This window comes from Cygnus atratus, chromosome 12, assembly GCF_013377495.2.
Source record: "Cygnus atratus isolate AKBS03 ecotype Queensland, Australia chromosome 12, CAtr_DNAZoo_HiC_assembly, whole genome shotgun sequence".
Taxonomy (NCBI): Eukaryota; Metazoa; Chordata; class Aves; order Anseriformes; family Anatidae; genus Cygnus; species Cygnus atratus.
The window spans coordinates 6530490-6550228 of record NC_066373.1 but is presented as its reverse complement, the minus strand read 5'-3'; the positions used below and the strand labels follow the sequence as shown (position 1 = coordinate 6550228).

Genomic DNA, 19739 nt, shown 5'->3' with positions numbered 1-19739 from the left:
TGATAATGTGTTCTGCTATCACTTCAAATCTTTCAGAATGAAAAGAATTGAAAGCATTTGAATAGGAGGCTCTCCACAGTCCAGATCCTGTTACATGTTCCCAGGCTCCCTCTATTATTCTGTAAACAAGAAGATATGTTTATTAGAATAGTAAACCATACACATGTAATATATTGCCAAGATTATTTGAGATTCCCCAAGATAAATTCAAATGAGCTTTACAGGAACGAGGTTTGGAGATGGAAAGAAATGATCTACATCCAGAGAAAGAAAAAAAATCCAGCTAAAAGTAGGCTTCCAAGGAAATACCAGCAGTTCACGTACATTAAGAGCTAGACAAATTCCTACTGCCAAAACCTATGGTAGATATTTTTTTTAAATGCATGTAATTTCTTGTTATTGAAGCAGATGTGTACTGCGTGCAATGAAACCATGTGCATCCAAGAAAAATCAGGGACATTTGGAGCCTGTAAATTGAAGTATTCCGAAATTATAGTCTAGTAATTTCTGTGTATCTTTTTTTCTTCTGTATGGTTAAGGAATAAATAATTTTAAAAATGTTCCTTGGAAACTGACTTTCCTTACTCTTTTTAAGTATGATTTAGGATTGTTGTGGTGTAGTTTATTTCTCTGAATATATTAATTTCAAAAGGAAATGCAGATGTTTTCCTTTTTTTTTTTCTCCTTTATAGTTGTCTTCAGAAGATATAAAAGGCCAAATTTGCAGAGACATTGATCTAAGAGTTAGCTAATGTACAGATTGTGAAATAACATAATATTGCTCATAGTACGGGTATTTATTGCTGAAGAAAAGAAAATATATTAACACCTGATAAAATTGAGTGGCCACAAAGAAATAGATAAGTGTATTTTGTATTTCCATTTAAAAGTAGACATTTACATAGAAATAGATACACAGTTTAGAAATATTGGGGATTTAAAATGACTGATTGCATGACTAAGAAAGCACTTCCATGTCCAACTCAAATACACAAGCTGTACCTAGAGACTTCACATAGTTGTATTTATGATGTAGGTTTTAAATTATAAGTAAATTAAGTATTTGGAAGAAGGAAAAATATTGCTGTGAATAGTGCTTTGTTTAAATGGAAGGACCAAATGCTGAGTTGGTGTAAGGCATTCTCAAAAACTGGAACTCCTTATCAGGTCTTCTTTATTATTCTTTCATGTCTCTTGTCTTCAGAATTTAAATTTGCTCATTTGGTGTCTTAGTTTTTATTTTTTTGCCAGTTGAAGATCCAGACTTCTCTGTTGCTTTTATAACCAAATTGAGCTTAATAGTTAAATTGCCAATTTAGAAGTTTGTTCTAGACTATCATTTGTAGGGAGCTACAGTTTCAGCTTTAAGACATGCATTTGTAATACAATCACACTTCAGCTTGATGGCTTCAGATTTTTCTGAAGAGGCCTCCTACTGCTTTAGGTTGCAGAAGATGGTAAAAACGTAAATATTTCTCTGCCAAACATCCATATATGTTCTGCAGAAAGGGTGGAGAAGAGGAAAATAATCATAATGAGCTATTCTTCGTGGTAAAATGTAGGTCCGAGGATGATCAGTAATCCTAACAATGTGTAGACTGATTTTGACCCATTTGGTCTCCAGAGATGTGCTATTCATTTGAGTTGGATGAAGGCAACCACTGCTGGAAATGCATTTTTGTGGAGGACATGAAGATCTTGTTACTTAAACAGGAACAACCAGCCTTTATAAAATCATTATTTTGAGAAAGTTTATTTGCAGCATGAAAGTGTGTTCAACAGGACTGAGCAAGATGAGTACTAGAATAATTTGAACCAGCAAATTATAACTAAAATATAGGTAAAAAAAAATACGTTGGGAAATAGGGAAACCAAGTATTACATTTTCTTTCCAAAGAAAGAAACAAAATCCTCTTAATCTCTGATTGTAATGAAGAATCACAATCAATCCCAGTTATTTCTTTGTAGGTCTTTGTAGATGTGTTGGTTAATAAAATAATATTTAAGTGTTTTTCTATCATGTGTACCTCTTCTCTTGCATAAAGTTAGTGAAAATTTGAAAGTAATATATATAGAAAATTCTGATATATGGGGGTAAAGAAAAACTAGAAAAATTAGTGTAAAACTGTTCAACCACGATCTCTTCTAATGGACTTTAAGGTATCTCAAATGTAGCATTCTACATTTAAACATCTAAAAATACATTCTTATGTATTATTAAAGCATCTAGTATGTGGATTTGGTTACTCTTGAGGCAGTTAAGATTCACTTGTCCCACTCAGTTCCATGAGAAGTAGATGTATAGCATTCAAAGCCCACAACAATATGAAGCTGGCATTACATAAATACTGTTTTGCATGAAGTACCAAATGTTGAATACATTAGGGACAATAATATTTACAGTCCTAATCCTGAGTGAAAGCCTTTTTCCCTATTATGTACCTCCATAAATAGTGCATGGTACTGGCTATTGACTGTCATAAGCTGTGTGTCAAATTGTCAGACATGCTTCTAAAACATCCTCTACTTTGACCTCAGCATGGAAATATGGTTTTATTTGGGCATTGCTTGTCATATGCTGAGTTTTGGTTATTTGTTCATTTTACCTATTTTAAGATAAATCCACAGTCTTTTCATCAGTTTTGATGCCAAATTCTTTTTTTCTGAAGATTTTCTATTTCTCACACTGCATAATATAGTTATTTGCATACCATGTCATCAAGTTTTTTTTTTTTTTTAAATCAAAGTAAACTTTTTTATTTTAACCATTTTATTAGGTTTTCAGTCCTTCAAAGTCAGATATTTTAGTTGTTGTGCTGTGTATTCAGTTTTGAGTTAAGGGCTTTTAAATGCCAGATATACATGTGATACCTTTTGAGAGTAAAATTAGGCAGTAAATTATCTAGTGTCCACTACGTTACATTTTAAGTAGCCCCTCACAAAATGACTTGTACTTACATGAGATACAGGGGCTACAGCATATTTATTAAGACTCTTCAACTCTCTATGAAACTGGAGCAGTCAGAAGTAATGGTGTCTGCTGAAAGATTCTTTATCATATGAATTTACTTTTAGTCATCTATTATTTATTTCAGCTATTTTATATGCCATTATAATAAATATTATGACAGAGAAAGCTTTTATGCCTCAACTTATTGTACTGCTCTTCACTTCCTTGCAATCCTTCAGGAAAATGTAGCTGTGCTTTACCTATATTTAACGTAAATCATCACTTACATTTGAATGAAAAATTCACTATGAAAAAGGGCTCCTTCTTCAATACCAAGACACAAATGCACAATCATGTTTACTGCCAAACTACTCTACCATGCAGTGTTCATTTTTAAACAGTTTTTAAGCTGTAAAGTGAATACATTGCATATAGTGAAATCGCTTGCTTTCTGGATGTTTTCACTTTCTTGTTAGTTTCTGCCTCAATAAGCATTTTTCTAGCATGAGTGCAAAATATAACCAATTGCACTTAAGCATTTTTAATATTTTTACTTCAATAGGGAGCATCTTGCATACAAAACTAAACAGACTGTTTGCTGGTGTTATTTCTGTTGAGAGCAACGAAACTTATCTGAAAATATTGATAAAATGCTTTTAGAACCAGGCATAAAACCATGAAATACAAGATAATCTTTTTTTCTTTGCATTTTTCAAAATGCTATTCTGTTGTTAGAAGAGAACTTGTTAGGAGCTAGAGAATGATACGCCTTCGGCTCTTTCTTCAAAGACAGGATGTTGGTGCCTAGGCATTGTTAGCCTCCAACTGCTCTTTGGGCTTCATGAAATGCAAATACTCCCCCTCCCAACCGTGCTGTTTCACTTGGTTCCAGTCGTCATTGTTTTCGCCAGGCTCAGCAGACTGCGAAAGCGCAACCACTCTACCCTTGTGTGCATTCTCCTTTCGGACAGTTTGCGAAGTTGGTCCAAGTTGGGTTGAGAAAGTTGTTCTGGCTGTGGCCAGGACGGTTGTCCTGGGGGATCAGCAGCCAGGGCACCAGCTCGTTTTGCACTGGCTCGTGATAGGCACCATATGGGAATGCTGCTGTGATTTAGAAGTGAGCTCTCTAAATTCTTGTACACCTGTTCTGTTATTTAGTTTCACCTTCAATAATATATTTGAAAGTAAAGTAGTAGAGGGAGCATTAATATCTTTAATCAACTTAATTAAAAAAATTCTAGAGTATTCTGCCTTTGTGTGTTGAATATTATGAAGTCAGTTTTAAGCATGACCATCTTTTGTATTTGGGAAAGTGACAAGTCCAATTTAAGATTTGTTAACATAAAATGAGGCATAATTCAGTACCAAAAATACGTGAAGTGAAATGGTGCGAGACATCAACGTAATAAAATTATGTAACGTTAGATCAGGATTTGCAGTATATAATTAGCAATTGGTTCTGACTGGGTTACAGTTACAGTTATCATGCCTTTTAGATTTTTTTTTTTAAATAAAAGTTGTATGTTTTATTTAAAAAAAAAAACACAATATGTGCTTCCGAGGCATAGAGGGAACACATTGTAAGAAAGGTAATACTGAGCTACTTTTAAAAACAAACAAAATCAACCAAAATGTTTATATGTGTCACTAATTGGAATTACTCTTACATTATTAGGAATGTAGCTTGCAAGTATGTTGCTTTTTAAATTTCTTTATTTTTATTTTTTAATTGCAACAGAAGTAAGAGAGTGGAAAAATTTGGAGTGAAAACAGGTTGGTGCTAAAGGCTTAGCATTTGACGTTCTCAAGCTACAGAAGGAACTGATGGTCTCTGTGGAGTGAGAAGTGCTTGAATCTCAGTTTGCCAGGAAGAGTTTGAAACAGAATAGTTGGCAAGCTTGCCAAAGCCCACAGTTCCTTCCCCAGTTACTGTTTCGAGAAAATACTCAGCTTGGCTTTTTGCATGCCTTCATAAACTTGGGTGGCACATTCTGCTGTGAATGCTTTGGATGTTGCATGCTCCAGTTTCTCCTATGAGGGAAACAGAGCAAGTGTGTGTCTCCTGTGTGGAGTACACACCTTGTGCACATATGAAGCTGTCAGTGTCAGCCTTTTTAAAAAAGCAAAAGCAAGGAGAATATTGACAAATATATTTTGTCATTTGCTTCTGCTACTTCTTCAATAGAAAAAATTACTAAAACTATCGGTCTTTGTGCCCCCCCTTTTTAATTTTCCTCAGATCATTGTCAGTGGTTTCTTAAATTTCTTAAATATTTTCTTTTATCTTTTTCTGCAACTGTATGTGTATCAAAACTAAGAGGATAAAAAAGGGGGAGTAGTGTTAAATTGTTTGAAATAAACTATTTTACTGGCTGAAGAAAATGGAGCATGAATTGAAAAGACGGCCTCATTTCATTGTTGGAACTTATACCAAAAAACCACAATAATTATAATTTGCATTTGCTATTTAACAGTTAACCATTTATCACTTTCAGTAATTTATGATTTTTGAAATTTCTGATCTTTACATCTTCAATATATTTATCCACAAATCCAGGCCAATTTTAGCCTGTTTAATTTCTATTTCTGAAAGTGTTTTGGAGTAATCATACTTTTTTTTTCCTTTTTTTTTCCTTTTTTTTTTTTTTTTGGACTTGAATTGTGTAGACACTTCTTTTGCATTCTTGGAATCAGTAGCAGAAACCTAAAATCTGACACCAAGAGCAAAGCAATACCATGTGGACTTGAATCTGCATCCCCAAGAAGACAGTAAATAACAGCTTGTGGTATAGTCTGCTGAACTACTTTACAATTATTTTTATTTTTTTGATCCCCCTTATGTCCCTGTATTTATAGCGTTCTTGTCCTTTTCCCCTCGGGAGAATCAAGAAAATGTTTCATCTGAGGAAAGCAGAAGTGAAATAAACCCAACTATGCACACTACTTCTCTATGAAGTAAGCAGCTTTGATCTGCAAAGCTGAAGAGTTGTTATGCAGCTCTATTGCGTAATGCAAGGCAGCATCGACTTTCTCAAGTCTCTGACCTTCAAACAGAAGAAAACATTTACCCAGTGGGGCAAAATGAATCCCAGGACTCGAATGATGTGTGTCTGGTGAGGGTGAAAAGACTCTTCATAAGGATGTTGTGTTTAACATTTTCAGATTCCATCAATTGATACTTCCTGATGGGAACTGAAGCTGTCAAAATTTTGGCTGTATTTATTTCTGCTGTACTAAGTCTAGCTGGACTGGGACAAAAGGAATTTGACTGACATTCTATTTAAACCCAACCTGCAAGGTAACTGTAGCAGGCAGAATGGGTGCTAGTGAAATAAATTTAAAAAAAATGCAGTGAGAAAAGCTCCAGATGCAATGAAACAGAGATCGGATGAGTTGCTTGAACTTGGGAGATAATGGGAGTGCTATTCTTGGCTACCTCTTGTGCTGATACACATACCTCTTCTTTTCTGTTCCTCCAAAAATGCCCATTGTATTACTTTGTAATCACAGTAGATCTCATTGCACCATGCTGCTAAATCTACTATTGCCTCTCCACTCAAGTGCTGCCTTTGGTTACATAGCACCACAGTATCTGCTCATATTTTTCTTATTCTTTCTTCTAGCAGTGCTAATAACCAGTCTAAATGATGATGTATAGTTATATGTAGCCATATATATGTATATACGTATGCACAGTTGGAATAGCATGAAACGTCCCTCTAATTTCTTTTCTCCTGAGTGAGAAACAGATTGGACCGAAGGTTGGCATGTCTAGGTTTGGGGGGAGTTACAGGGCTCTTGCCAGCTTCCTTTAGGTGCCAGAGTTTGTGAGGTGCTGAGCAGCACTGATCCTAAAAGTGAGGGCAAGCACAAATGCACATGTACATCATTCCTTAGGGGATCTATGCAACATGTACGTCATGGTGCTTGGCATTTTGCAGAGGATGTCTTAAAGTAGTGTTTATGGAAGAACTAAAGACTGCTGGGCATTGCAGTGCAGAGACATGGTGCATTCACATAACCGAATCAAGTGAAAGCAATTTCAAAATTGTGGCTTGGAAGAACTGAGGTCCGCTTGATTCTGGCTGATTGGTGGTTGCAATGGAAATAGACTTTTGGTTCATTTTGTTCTGAGCTTTGGAGTGTAAGCATTTCAAAAGGTATGTGGGTAGGGATCTTGAAGCAGAAAATATGAAGAAGTGGTGTTTGGCTGGTGCCTGAGGTGAGCACCTTGAGGTTAACCTGTCATTTTGTGGCATCGCGCATCCTCTTCTAGATGAAAAATTGGCTTTAAGATCATAAACAATATCTTCAGAAAATCTTCTACCCTGGTAAACTCTTACTGTATGAAAAACTATGTAGGCTTATAGGTTGATTTCTACACTTATTTTATGGTGTCATTTTTATTACCTGCTGTGAACAACAGATTGCTTTGGGTTAATATATGCAAGTTTGAATTTAGCTGTTTTTTATAAAGTATTTACTGAATATTTTTCTGTTAGCATAATATTTTAAAAATGCTTGCATTAAGAATAATGCTTACCTAATGCTTACTTTTATTTCATGACTTATATAGAAGTTTCACTAGCTAAATGGAAGGAAAATGATACCATATTAACCTCAAAAGTACCTTGTGTCAATTTATTGTATTATTTAAAGCTATGCCCTATATGGTGTATATTTTTAGCAGAACCACAACAATAAAATTCTATTTTTGGCACTGAATATTGTAGACATCCATTCTTTTTGATGATTTGTATTCACTTTGGGGTTGAACAAGAGAATCAGACATGTTTCATAACACAGGTACTATAGTATGATACTGTGAACTAAACAAGCTGTTATTTATCTTTTATTTATTTATTTTCTCTTCTTCCAGCATAAAGCCAAGGTAGAAGCAATGACCTTAGACCTTGCTTCTCTTCACAGTGTCCAGCAGTTTGCTGAAGCATTCAAATCCAAGAATGTGTGAGTACTCAGAAGATTATATTTAATAATTTCTTGTTATTTCAATGTATTTATGAGCTGAGAAAAATTGGCAGCAGTCACCATAGCTGGTCTGATCAGAAACTACAGTAGATGAATGAGACTATTTGTTTTCATCTTAAAAAAATTATAATAGTTACAGTTGTCTGACTATTCAATGTGTAGCCCCAGCTTAAGCTTAAATGGGGGCATTGATACCCCTATGGTTGTTGAGGAGGGCCAATGATGAGGGCCAAGATGAACTGTATAAAAAACAGCTTAGGTCACTTCTATGGTTTGCAAGAGTTCAGAGACTTGTCTTGCTTTCTTGTCTAGCCTTCTCTCTCTCTCTTTTTTTTTTTTTAAGTATTTAAAAAAAACATAGCCCTTTCAGCCAAAACTTAGCAATAGGCCAATTTATATTGAGATAATCAAGTTAACTTCCAAATGATTGGTTTAATTTAGCTTGACAGAACAACCATCTTTAAATCGAAGAAATGATTTGAAATTTCTAAGTATCAGCTCTTGACAATAAATGCCACACATGATGCCTTTATCCAGTTTGTCCAAATGATTGTTGTGACTATTTAAATGTAGCTTTTTTTCTGCAAATATTTTTGTAACACATACACATTACTGTACCTCTGAAGAGCATATGGCCTCTTGGAAAGCTTTGAAAATATATTGTCTTTGGGGAAAAATATATATATATATATAAATGATTTTTTTTTCACTCTTTAAATACTGCCAAAGCTAAATCTCACTTGGATAGACAGATGACATTTTAGTACTTACCTGTCTTTCAGATTCAAAGAATTGTCAAAACTGAGTTCTAACACAAGATTCTTTATTGCCAAAATCCTTTGTAACAAAGTTTTCTTACCATACAGCATCTTCATATATTCAAATTTTCTTGAAATAGAAAGACAAATCCTTGCAGTATTATGCTTTGATACTAACTCAGTTTCATAATATAAGAACAGTAATTGTTCTAATTTAGAACAGAAAGATTAGAAAGAAATTTAATTTAATTCCTTCATGCTTTTAATATGCTACATTTATTTAAAAACAGGATATGTTACAGTGAAAAGTTAAAACTACCCTTTTTCAAATGTAGCTCTTGATTTGTGTGTTGCCAATCATATCATATGGTCATCCTATGTAGTCCATTTGGTATGCATGTTATAAATCCTTAGAAGTGAACTTCTGTTTTACTTCTGTTAGCATATATTGTTTTACCACTGTTTAGCTATATTGCCAATGATGGACAGATTTTACCGATGTTTCACTCTCATTTTATTTTGAAAAATTTTAGTAATAGAAAACAGCCTCTGTCTGGCCTTTAGATATTTCTGTCTTGCATCTGTGCTTAGACATGTGTGTGTCTGGCAGAACTACTCTAAGCATTATAGGAAAATCTAAGGTCTGCATCTAGGGTCTGTGAAACTTGTGGGGTTTTGACAAAAATGAATTTCCAGCTATATTTTGTTTAAACTCTGAGTCTGGATGGAAACCAGACCCCACACACTGCTTGTGGCTGTAGGTCTTTTATCTGATGCAGATACAGAAGAGTTACCTTACAATCATCTGCACTGGCAGGAGAATGGACTGGAAGACATACTAGGTTTTTCTGGCTCTGATTTTTTGTGATTTAACTATGTCTGGATATGGTCAGAAAAGCAATTATATAGCAATAGCATCTTATTACTGCAATGCCAGCCCTATGTGTTTTCCAGCCCTAATGTGCACTAACTACTTTTGTCTCTTTGTTTGTTTGTTTTGCAGTCGTGTCCAGAGGCTTTTGTCAGATCAGTGATTCCTTTGCATTAGTAGCTTTTTGAACAATTGAAAGAAATCTTACAGGCTTCAGTGACAGGCTGAGTCTTGTTCTTTGTGCTTTGGCAAGTCCATGAACTGGTAGCTTAACTTTCATAAGGCTTTGGTACCTCTGCTTTCATGTACCTGTACGAGAGGACACACTGTCATATGTTTACAGTTCATACATAGTAGCTGTAAGTCTTATTAATGAACACAGGAGATAGCGATGAGTATAAAGTTTTCTTACAACATCTCTTACAAATTCTTTAACAATAAAGCAGGAGGGAAAAAGCAAATAACTTTTTTTTGTGAACAAAGCTATCACTTGAGTTCTGAGTTTTATAGATCTTGGTTTCTTGGGCAAAACTACAGTAATTTGTTAAGTGTGAAGGAGAAATTGTATATGAACATACACACACATGCTTTTCAATAAACATGTGCATTTTTATTTCTCCAAACACCATGAAGAGGCCTTTACTATTCAGTGGTGAACGTCTTAAACCTCTGGGAGGAGCCAGTTTTCTTGTCTGCTTAATTCCTCTATTCTACCATTGCTTTCTGAGACACTTTGGTATTCTACAGAAACTGTTGGTCTTGGTGGCACCTGACCTAATAGATGAAACTTTATAAAATAGAGAGTAGATTTGCTTGTCTTTTGAGATTCTGCTCTTCTGAAACACTTTGTGGCCTGGATACTACATCTTGTCAGCACATAAATGGATATTCTCATAGTTGTATCACAACTTGGGAGCAGGTTCTTCCCTGGCTGATAACTATTGGAAGACAGTCTTAAAGGACTGTGTTTCACTGATCTTCTCCTGAATGAGAAAGCTGAAATGGAACTACTTCAGAAGTATTCCTAAATTTCATCCACTTAAAATATGAAAACCTATTGTAGGTGGGGAAGAGTTTCATGGGGGAAGAGGAAAAAATTGCTAAGAGAGTAAATCAGGAAAAAAAAAAGCCTTCTTGAAAGTGTTTGAGAATCTGCGAGATTCTGGAAACTACCTGAAGAATGAAGAATTTTCAGTCTTTGTTCAGCAAGATTTTAACAGGGGCTGGTTTCATAGAGAAAACAAATGATGCAACAGAGGGAGCTCTAAGCAAAACATAAATAATAAACAGGAGGAAAGAGTTGCTCTGGAAACAAACATTTAATACAAATTGGAGTAGAACTTAAGAGCTAAGAAGGCATTCTTATTTAAAGGTAAAAATCAGATGATTCATCTTCAAGTTTTATGCCTTGTAGATATTTGATAGGAACCTTTTATTCCTTTTTGGATTTGTTAGGTGTTGCAGCCTTGTCCATGGATATAAATTGGGCTCAGAGTATATAAACACTGGTAAATTATGCTATATTCCTATAAATATACTCTAGAAAATCCTTTATCCTCACAGAAAAAAGTCGTTCTTTTATTTCCATTATCTACACTCTCGAGTTGATACAGCTGTTTCTTTTTGAGACTTTTTTTTTATCTATGTAGGCTCAAATGAAGCTTTGGGATAGAAGGCTTTTATAGATTATCCTAGATCCTACAGTTTCATGATCACAGCAGAATATAAGTTTACCTTACCAGCAGAATGATGCTCTCCAGTTTTTCTTTCTCTCTCAGTTAAAAAGATGCTGTGGGCAGAATAAGGTAAGTATAGAAATTACAGTTGAATCTCCCAAAGTCTTCTGACAGAATAAAACAATATTGCTGATCTACCTCTTAGTTCATTATGGGACTGGAGCACAACCTGAACATGACGTGACTAATACATGAAATGCTAGTCTTACCTGATAAAAGATAGGGCCAAAGAGTTCACAGAACAAATTCTATACTGAAAGCCAATTCATTATGGTATGGTAATAGCGACTAATTTTAGGCTCTCTTGCAGTTTTGAAATGCAATGCTGTAATTTCTGTGATTTTTACTGTGATTTCTGGCACTCTTCTAGTATCCCTGGCTTGTTGTCTGGAGAAACACTCCCCAGTGGGAGTGTTTCTGCCAGCAGTGGATGACTTTCACCTTCCTTGTGAATGTGCTGCTAGGGTTCGGGTGAGAGCAGGAAAAAGGCACCTAATGGCTAACTTTGTTCAAGTTATTTCTTTTATCTCTATCTAGTCTTTCCCTTCTGCTATTTTCCAGCTCAGGCAGTTGATTGAATGTCTCTGTTACGGAAAATCAAATGATCTGTTTATAATAACGTTCTGGGCTAAGATGGATTTGGCATTAGCTGCTTTTTGTGCAGTTGGATGAGGCAGACAATCCAATCTTTCATATTAGGCTTTTGGAACTAAAAAACACCGAGCTGAATCTCCTCTTCATTGAGTGGGCACAATGTGAGGAATTATGGTTGGTATTAATCCCACTTTATAGACAAAATTACTGCCCTCCTGTGCTTTTATGCAATGTAACATTTAAATCTAGCCAGCATCTTCGGTAGTTCACAGTCCGTAGGGTTTGGTATTGGTACAGGAGCATGGGTTTGTGGATGTGATGCTGTGGTATCTGTTTCCCAGTCATCGTGTATTTGACTAAAACCTCCATGCTTTAATTGGGAAGGAGGGTTAATGTTTCAGTTCCAAAATTTCCAAAATAGGTATTGACCTGTTGCCAGTGTTTACAATCATGGAGCATGGTGCTTGCCTGATCCTCAGCATAAGAACACTGACATGAGCAGAACAGTTAGTAGGTAGAACTGAGCAGTAAAGTTACACATGAAATTTTATGTGCCTCTTTAGTTTTGAGCGGTGCATAGTGCCACTTGGTTTGAATTAAAGTAGTCTTCAGCCAAACCAATTTAATGTTCTCAGTGTTTGAGGGGGGAAAAAAAAGAGAGAAATTATCCTGAAAAAACTTGAATTACTCTAAAGATATAAAATAGTGCTTGCCAAAAGCTGCTACTGAGAATTTTCTGAATTGGTAGCAGCAATTCACAATTATGCAGGACTTCTGTATGTAGATTTTTACTGCAGTTATTTCCTTTTTTTTTTTTTTTTTGGTAAGAATTGGCATATGCTAACAGTTTATTCACTTATGCTGTGTGTAGAAATACAGAATAGACAGCAGTTATGAATTATGAGTCTCTGTTTGGAACCTTAGTCTCTTATTATTTCCCTAACCAGACCCAAAATGGTGAGGGCCAGATTTTCAGCTGGCCTCCTTTACTGAGGCCTCAAACTCCATGAGTACATTCATTTTTCATGCTGCAAGCAGAAGTGTTATGAAACCTTGTGGGTGCAATTAAGATTTCAGAGCCTGCTAAAAATGCACTCTAGAATACACTTTTTCTGGATTTTCCTATATTGTAACTGACATATTGCATGCTTGTTATTACTATATTTTAATTCTAATTTAATCACAATTAAATCATAGACGTGTGATAAATTTTATTTGTACATATTCCATATGGGATCTGTTCAGCAAGTTCTTGCATAGATAACAAAGGATCCTGAAAAACTGAATATATGATTTAAATGAATTATAAGTGATATCATTATGCCATAATGTCATTAACAGTTCTGTAGTAGAAGTATCTTTGTTAGATACTTCTGATGTTAACTGATGTTAGAGACGATCATTGCCACTACATGTTGTTGTTCAAAGTGTGAATATATTTTCTAACCTTCAGAAATCTTTTAAATCTATAGAAATATATTTTGTGAATTAAAGCTAGAAACGGTTAAGCTATTAAATTTGTGTTTTGAACTTCCCCAAATATACAGCTGTCATTCTGACAGTGCTACTCAGACACAAGCTTCTGGACGACGTTTTACATTTTGAGATACTCAAAAATATTCACGTTGAATTAAGTATGGAAACATGCATAGTTCAGAAGTTACTGTTGCAGACAGAATGTATCTTAAATTTAAATAAGATCAAAGTTTGACTGCATTTGAAACATTCATAATAATATTAGGGTGAAACTTGTTTTTTCTTCCCCCACCCTCCCCCACCATGTGGTGGTACTGTGCCTTATTAAAGTCTAGGGATTGGCTTTCTGCATAAATACCTTTTTTCTTTCTTTCCTTTTTTGTTTTTCTTTCCTTCTGTTTTTATGTTCTCATACACAATTACCCCATTGTGGTAGCATGTGTCAAGTCATGTAGATCCAGAGACTGTTTCCAGTTTTTTTTTTAATTAAAAATCTCTCAAATTTAACCCCTCCCCCCTTTTACTGGAGGCAAGAGATCATGACATTTTCACCAGATCACCTTAAATTTCATCTCTGAATGCAAGAAATATCGCCTTCCTCAGAACATTTTGTTAAATGTATGTTAAATCTGTATTAAAATAAAAATAGAATTGACAGTTCTCTATAAGATCACCTATAATTACATCTGCAAAAATATTCAATGCTTTTGCACATTAACAAGAAGAATGTTAGGTGTTTTTTGCACAGTTTTATGACTACAACTGGTCTGTCTAAAATTTGTGAAATTGCCACTTGTCTTTGGAGCATTATCCAAGTTTCTTCCTTAAGTTACAGACACTCTTTCTTTTGCATTTGGCATCTAAAGACGGGACTGTTTCTGTTTTACTCGGTACCTGAATGCTTGCATTGGCTGTTTTGGTTGGCTCAGAAGACATCTAGCTCTTTAGCTTTGGAAACAAAATGGAGAGTGATTAATGTGACCAACTGCTTTTAAACTATTTTTTTGACTCCTCTTTAATGTGGTGGCAGGAAAATATTTGATAAAATCTCAGCCCCAAAATTTCAGCATAGTCTGTAATACTGGTGGGAGTGCCACCCCCCCAGTTGGCATCAGGGAGGATGGTTTGGCTACTGTTTATCTGTAGAGTCAGAGCAGACAGAGACCCTTGGATAATTGCTGTGAATGCCACCATGGCATGGAACTGGACTATAATTATGAAATAATTTTGAACTAAGAAAGAAGACCAAGTCTGTCTCCCATTCATTATTTATTCTGGTAAACTGTGGGTGTGAAGATTAACAAATGGAGGAGTCTTCAAGTATGCTCAAACTCTCAAGTTACAGTGGAGGAACAAGGGAATGAATTTTCAGAGTCCAGGATTATTTATTTAAATAGGAGACAGGAACCAAATCTCTGCTCGCAGGCAACTGCCCAGACCAAACTGTTAGTCATTCCTTCTTGCATATGCTGTATACCCAGTAGATACTGAATTATTTTCTGGGGAAAAAAAAAAAAAAAAAGAAAAAAAAAGGTGGTTTCAGCAGAAGGGATGAAAAGTTATCTCTTTGCCCACTGCCAGCAGAGTCTACAGTCTGGTGGTAAAGAGTGCTCCTGAAAGCTAGGAGGTGGTTTGGATATTATCAGATCATTACACACAGCAGCGTGTAATTAGTATGTAATTACACAACGGGGATGGCATTGGTACCAATGGCAGCAGCATTCTGTAAAAAGTTGAGCTTGGCTTAATTCTTTAAGACTTTGAAAAATGGCCTGTGAGGATCCAAAAGGAAAGGAGGCACCTTGTAACAGGTTTGAACCATGTGTTCTTGAGAAAATTTAGTGTTTGCTTTGTCCTTAAAATTTCTTTTCTGACTTATTGTAGCCAGGCATATGTTAAGACTGGGAATCCCCAGTGGCTTTCTGCTCAGTATAACGGTGGTTTTGGTTCCCATTCTGAGCTGTGTGTTCATGTCACAGTCTAAGACGAGTCCAAGGTGGCTCAAAAATGTTTTGGATTCCACTTCTAAAAGTCTTCAGAGGTGCTGTCTTTTTTAAAAAAAAAAAAAAACACAAACAAAACCTGTAAGATGCACCAGCTGTGAAGGGTGTTTTCAGTATCCAAGGAAGTAAAATATATGTGACTTAATATGCCTGATTAAAATCTATTCTATTGCAAATAAAACAAGGATTTTGCAGCATTATAGCTTAATGGATTTTAAGGAGATCTATGTGTTTAATCAACGCTGTTTTCTAAAAATTCTGAAATATAAAGAAGAGTAGCTATTTAATTGCATATATATTAAAAATGTATTTAGTCAATTTAGTTAAAGCTTTTCTATGGGAGGTAATTAAAACATATGAAGGCAGAATCTTCTGGCACTTGGGTATGGATGCTTTACTGCTGACATTAGACAGGCTATGCATATGCCACATGTGTCTTAATCTTAGAATCCAAAAATTTGCGTTATAGTCTGCAAAGGTTGTATTTCTTCATTAGCTGTTCCCAAGGCATCAAAAATCCCAGAGGATGTCAAAGGACATTAATTTTTATCACAACATGGAATCTTTCAGGTCTGAATGGCAGCACACAGCTGCTGGGGGCTTTCTGAACTTGATTACAGCTCTATATATCTCTAGGCAAAACAGAGGAAGGAGTTGTCAGTGGCAAGTGAAATGTTCAAAATGCATGAAGTGTTTTATTGTTTGAATGATCAACTGTGGTCTCTAGAATATGTTCCAAGGGGTTAGCTGTTTTCAATGGGAAATACCACAAATATGTAATAAAAGTAGAAATTGACCTTTCTTGTGAGTTGTAGCTTCCTTTTTTTCACAAGTACTTAGTGTGTGCGAAAGAAATTTGTATCTTTGGAAGCACATGCAAAACCAACAAATCATTCCATGATTACTGCAAAATGAATGTTCCTTTACAGCTGGCTTATGCTTATTAGTAACTGTGCATATTTGTAAATGATGCTTTGCTGTTGAAATTTTGAAAAAGATTGTACGTGTCCGCTTTAAATAGACTTTTACCAGATTACCAGATTCCAGATATTTTCATTGCTACTGTCTTCCAAGTATCAGAGAAATTGGAAAAAAAAAAAAAAAAAAAAGGTAAATCAGTAAATCTTTGCAAATAATGCAATGAGGCATATAATGCAAAAAGGCAAATAATGAAATGAGGTGCTCCCCTTACTGTGTCAGAGTTTGAGAAAAGGAAGAAGAGGATACAGAATGGAAATGCTGAAATGTTGAACAGGTACAGAAATTAAGTTGCAGAGCCCTGTCCTATCCCTTTTCTACCCCAACGTGGCCCTGGGAATTTCAAAATCCATATCATGTGGAATTTTGTGTCCTCCGAGATACAGAACAAGCAAAGATGCAGCACTTTGACAAAAGAAAATGTGGTTTCTTGGATGGATTTTGTTTTGAAGTGCGGTCCTGAGGAGGCACTGGGTTTAGGGAAGAGCAGCACTGACACTTGTTAATATCAATACCCTGAGTATAGCGTTTGCTGTCAGAGGTAATTTGGGTTAGATTAGAGCTGTGCAGAAGGAAATTCACAGCTGTGGATAATGGATCCCCAAAAGGCAAAAGTGTCGCTGGTATGAACCTAATGGAAGAACCTCTCCCCTCCCCCCCCCCCCCCAAGTCTGTGAAATATAATTTTTCCTCCTTGATAAGAGATGAGGAGATGAGGTATATTTGAACAGGAAGAGAAGGTGCTAAACTCATGGATTGAGTTCATTGAACCTTGCTCAGAGATTTGCTTCTTCAGACCTTCAGGAAAATGATAGAGTAGGAATGGCATACATACGGAACTGAGCTAATCCCTGGGGCACTAGGAAGGCATCTGCCTTGCAGTTATCAGTTAGAAGTAAGTAAGAATACTAATCTGACCTTCACTTTAACTAAACAATTTGTTATCAAAGGTGGTTTACTGATGTAATGATATCAAATAACAAAATGTAGATTAAAAAGTTCCAAATTCCTCAGATTTCTAGTATCGCATACCAATTGTAGTATATAAAACAGCCAGGTGTGGGAGACGGATCATGCCAACAAATTAAAGCTAATCCCTGCTTTTCTTATTTTGTGTGTAGTCCTTGTGAAACTCATACAGGAGTGAAAGGTTAACATCCCAATTTGGATCATTTTTACGAGAAGATACTTTGGGCGGCATAGGTTTTACTAAGATCAGATTGATAGCAACATTACAAATGTTTTAAGTGTTAACATTAAATGTTTAATTGTTTCATTTTTAGTATCAGATCTGAATTTCCTTCAGGAGTTCAACTTTAAAATAATCACAATAGTGGAAATTGCTTCTGTACCTCCACTGAATGGAAAAGTAGGGGCTTCTCAAACTTTTTGATCACTCTAGAGCTAAAATGACAAAATTTTTAATTCAAAGGATGATTACTTATTAATTTCTGGGGGTGTAAGATGTTTTTTTTTTTAGTTGTTTTTTTTACTGTAGGTGTAAGAAAAACTAATAAAGGGAAAAATAGGACTAATGGATGTTTCTGTTTAAATCTAAATCTATTGAGACCTTTGTTCCTTCCACAAACTTTTATGAAATTGTACACTCAAGGTTTTATAGAGGTAATGAATAATGATTGAGATGGTTGACCTATATGGCTGCATGTATTTTATGAAGATATAGGAGCAGCTGCTCATAATAATTCCCATGTATTTGGTATGAAAGGAGAAGCAGAACAGTTTCAGTCCATTCCCATTAATCTCTTGGAAGTGGGGCAGAAGTATTTGCTGATCAACAGTGTCAAATCCTGCAAAGAAATCCAGTAGGATGAATTTGAGAGAATTTTCCTTGCTTATAGCTGGAGGTCATCCATCAGGGCTCTAAGTCCCGTGTTAGTACCTTGCCTTAAAATGAAGCCTGTCTAACAAGGATCCACAATTCTGTTAGCTGACAGGTGGCAATAGAGGCTATTTTTGCTGGCTTTTCAGTCAACACTCTTAGAAAAAGGGAAGTTAGGCATTAAGTATTCATTTTCACAATTCATAGAGTTAAGAAGTGCTTTTTTTTTGTGTGTGTTTTCACTGAAGTAGTAAATGTTTTGGGGTCAGTGCTAGATTACACGTGGTACTGAGATCTGCTTCTGTCTGACTCTAAGTGATTTCTTCATTGCTCAGTTTCCCATCATTGTTCCTTACATGATTGAGAGGAATTTCTGGAGATGGTTGTTTAACTTTTCTTTTTTTCTTTTCTGGGGAGCTGTAAGACTAGTCTTGGTTACCCTCTTTGTGAATGTAGACATTTCCTCACAGAAGTAGTACCATTTTCTAGCTTTGAGAGAAAGCAGCCTGGGTGTTCGGAGTTAGGGGATGGAAAAATTCGGTAGGCTGTGACTTTGCTTCTTTATGGAAGAGAAGGCACATCTCTCTGCCTTCTTTCCTGGCCGTGACATAGGTCTACAGTTGCTTATGGGATTTGGGGGATATGGTAAGGCCTTTTCTGTTGAATTTTTGTGTAATTCCAAACAGTGTGAACTTTTCAAATCACTTGAGAAGTGCCCCAGATGGTGTGACATTCTGCTTCATGGGAAGATTTGAAAGTATTCCCTTTGCGTAATTTCTAGTTAACTATTTCATTGCATTTGAAATGGGAGAACACCAAAGCCAAGAACTCTGTTGACATTTTGGTGGTGTTTGTTTAACCTCCTAGTGCACAGGCTACATTTGTTGAAAAATATTATTCTTACCTTTGCAAATCATCAGTAATTAATTCCCTTGGAAATATCTACTGCTGCACACAGTCAGCCTGGGAGTCTGCTGACAGATCATAGTTTTACATCAGGTGCTAACAAATTGATTATTAAATTTTGTAACTAACTGATTTATAGCAGCAACTTAATTTCTGTATCTCTAATGTATTCACTTATTGCATTTTAAAATAATGCAGAGCAGTTGTATTGCTTTGATTCTAATGGTGAATTTAGCACAGCATAAAAGATCTGAATGACTTGCCTGATACAAGGCTTAGTGATGTATCACAGGGTTGTGAAGTGCACAAGATATTCAATGGTTTTCAGCTGAGATATTCACAGTTAAGAATGTCCTTGTTAATTCTACATGCTTTTTAACTTTCGCTAAATTGTAGCTACATTTACCAGCATGATGAGTTTTCTGCAATTGCTGGGTAGCTTGCAGTATATTCTTGAGTCTCAGTCATGCTGTGAATGATAAGAAACAGTGACTACATGCTATGGTGGAGCAGCTTATGTTCAACTCCCAGAACATACTTAAATTGTAATGGTAGAGCACATTAGCTCGCTGGGTGTGATGTAAGTCAGTGACTGAAGGCATTTTAAGGAGACATAAGGGTAAATTTTCAAAACATTC

The 19739-nt window shown here is 35.6% G+C and overlaps 1 protein-coding gene across 3 annotated transcripts in view; it reads left to right on the top strand.

Annotated features, from left to right (window-relative positions):
• Positions 1 to 19739, top strand: part of WWOX (WW domain containing oxidoreductase) — a 510213-nt gene that overhangs the window by 100221 nt on the left and 390253 nt on the right. For all 3 annotated transcript variants that reach the window (XM_035543238.2, XM_035543240.2, XM_035543239.2), the window contains exon 6: positions 7830 to 7918. In XM_035543238.2, coding sequence (XP_035399131.2) covers positions 7830 to 7918 — 89 coding nt within the window. The remainder of the gene's footprint in view (positions 1 to 7829; positions 7919 to 19739) is intronic.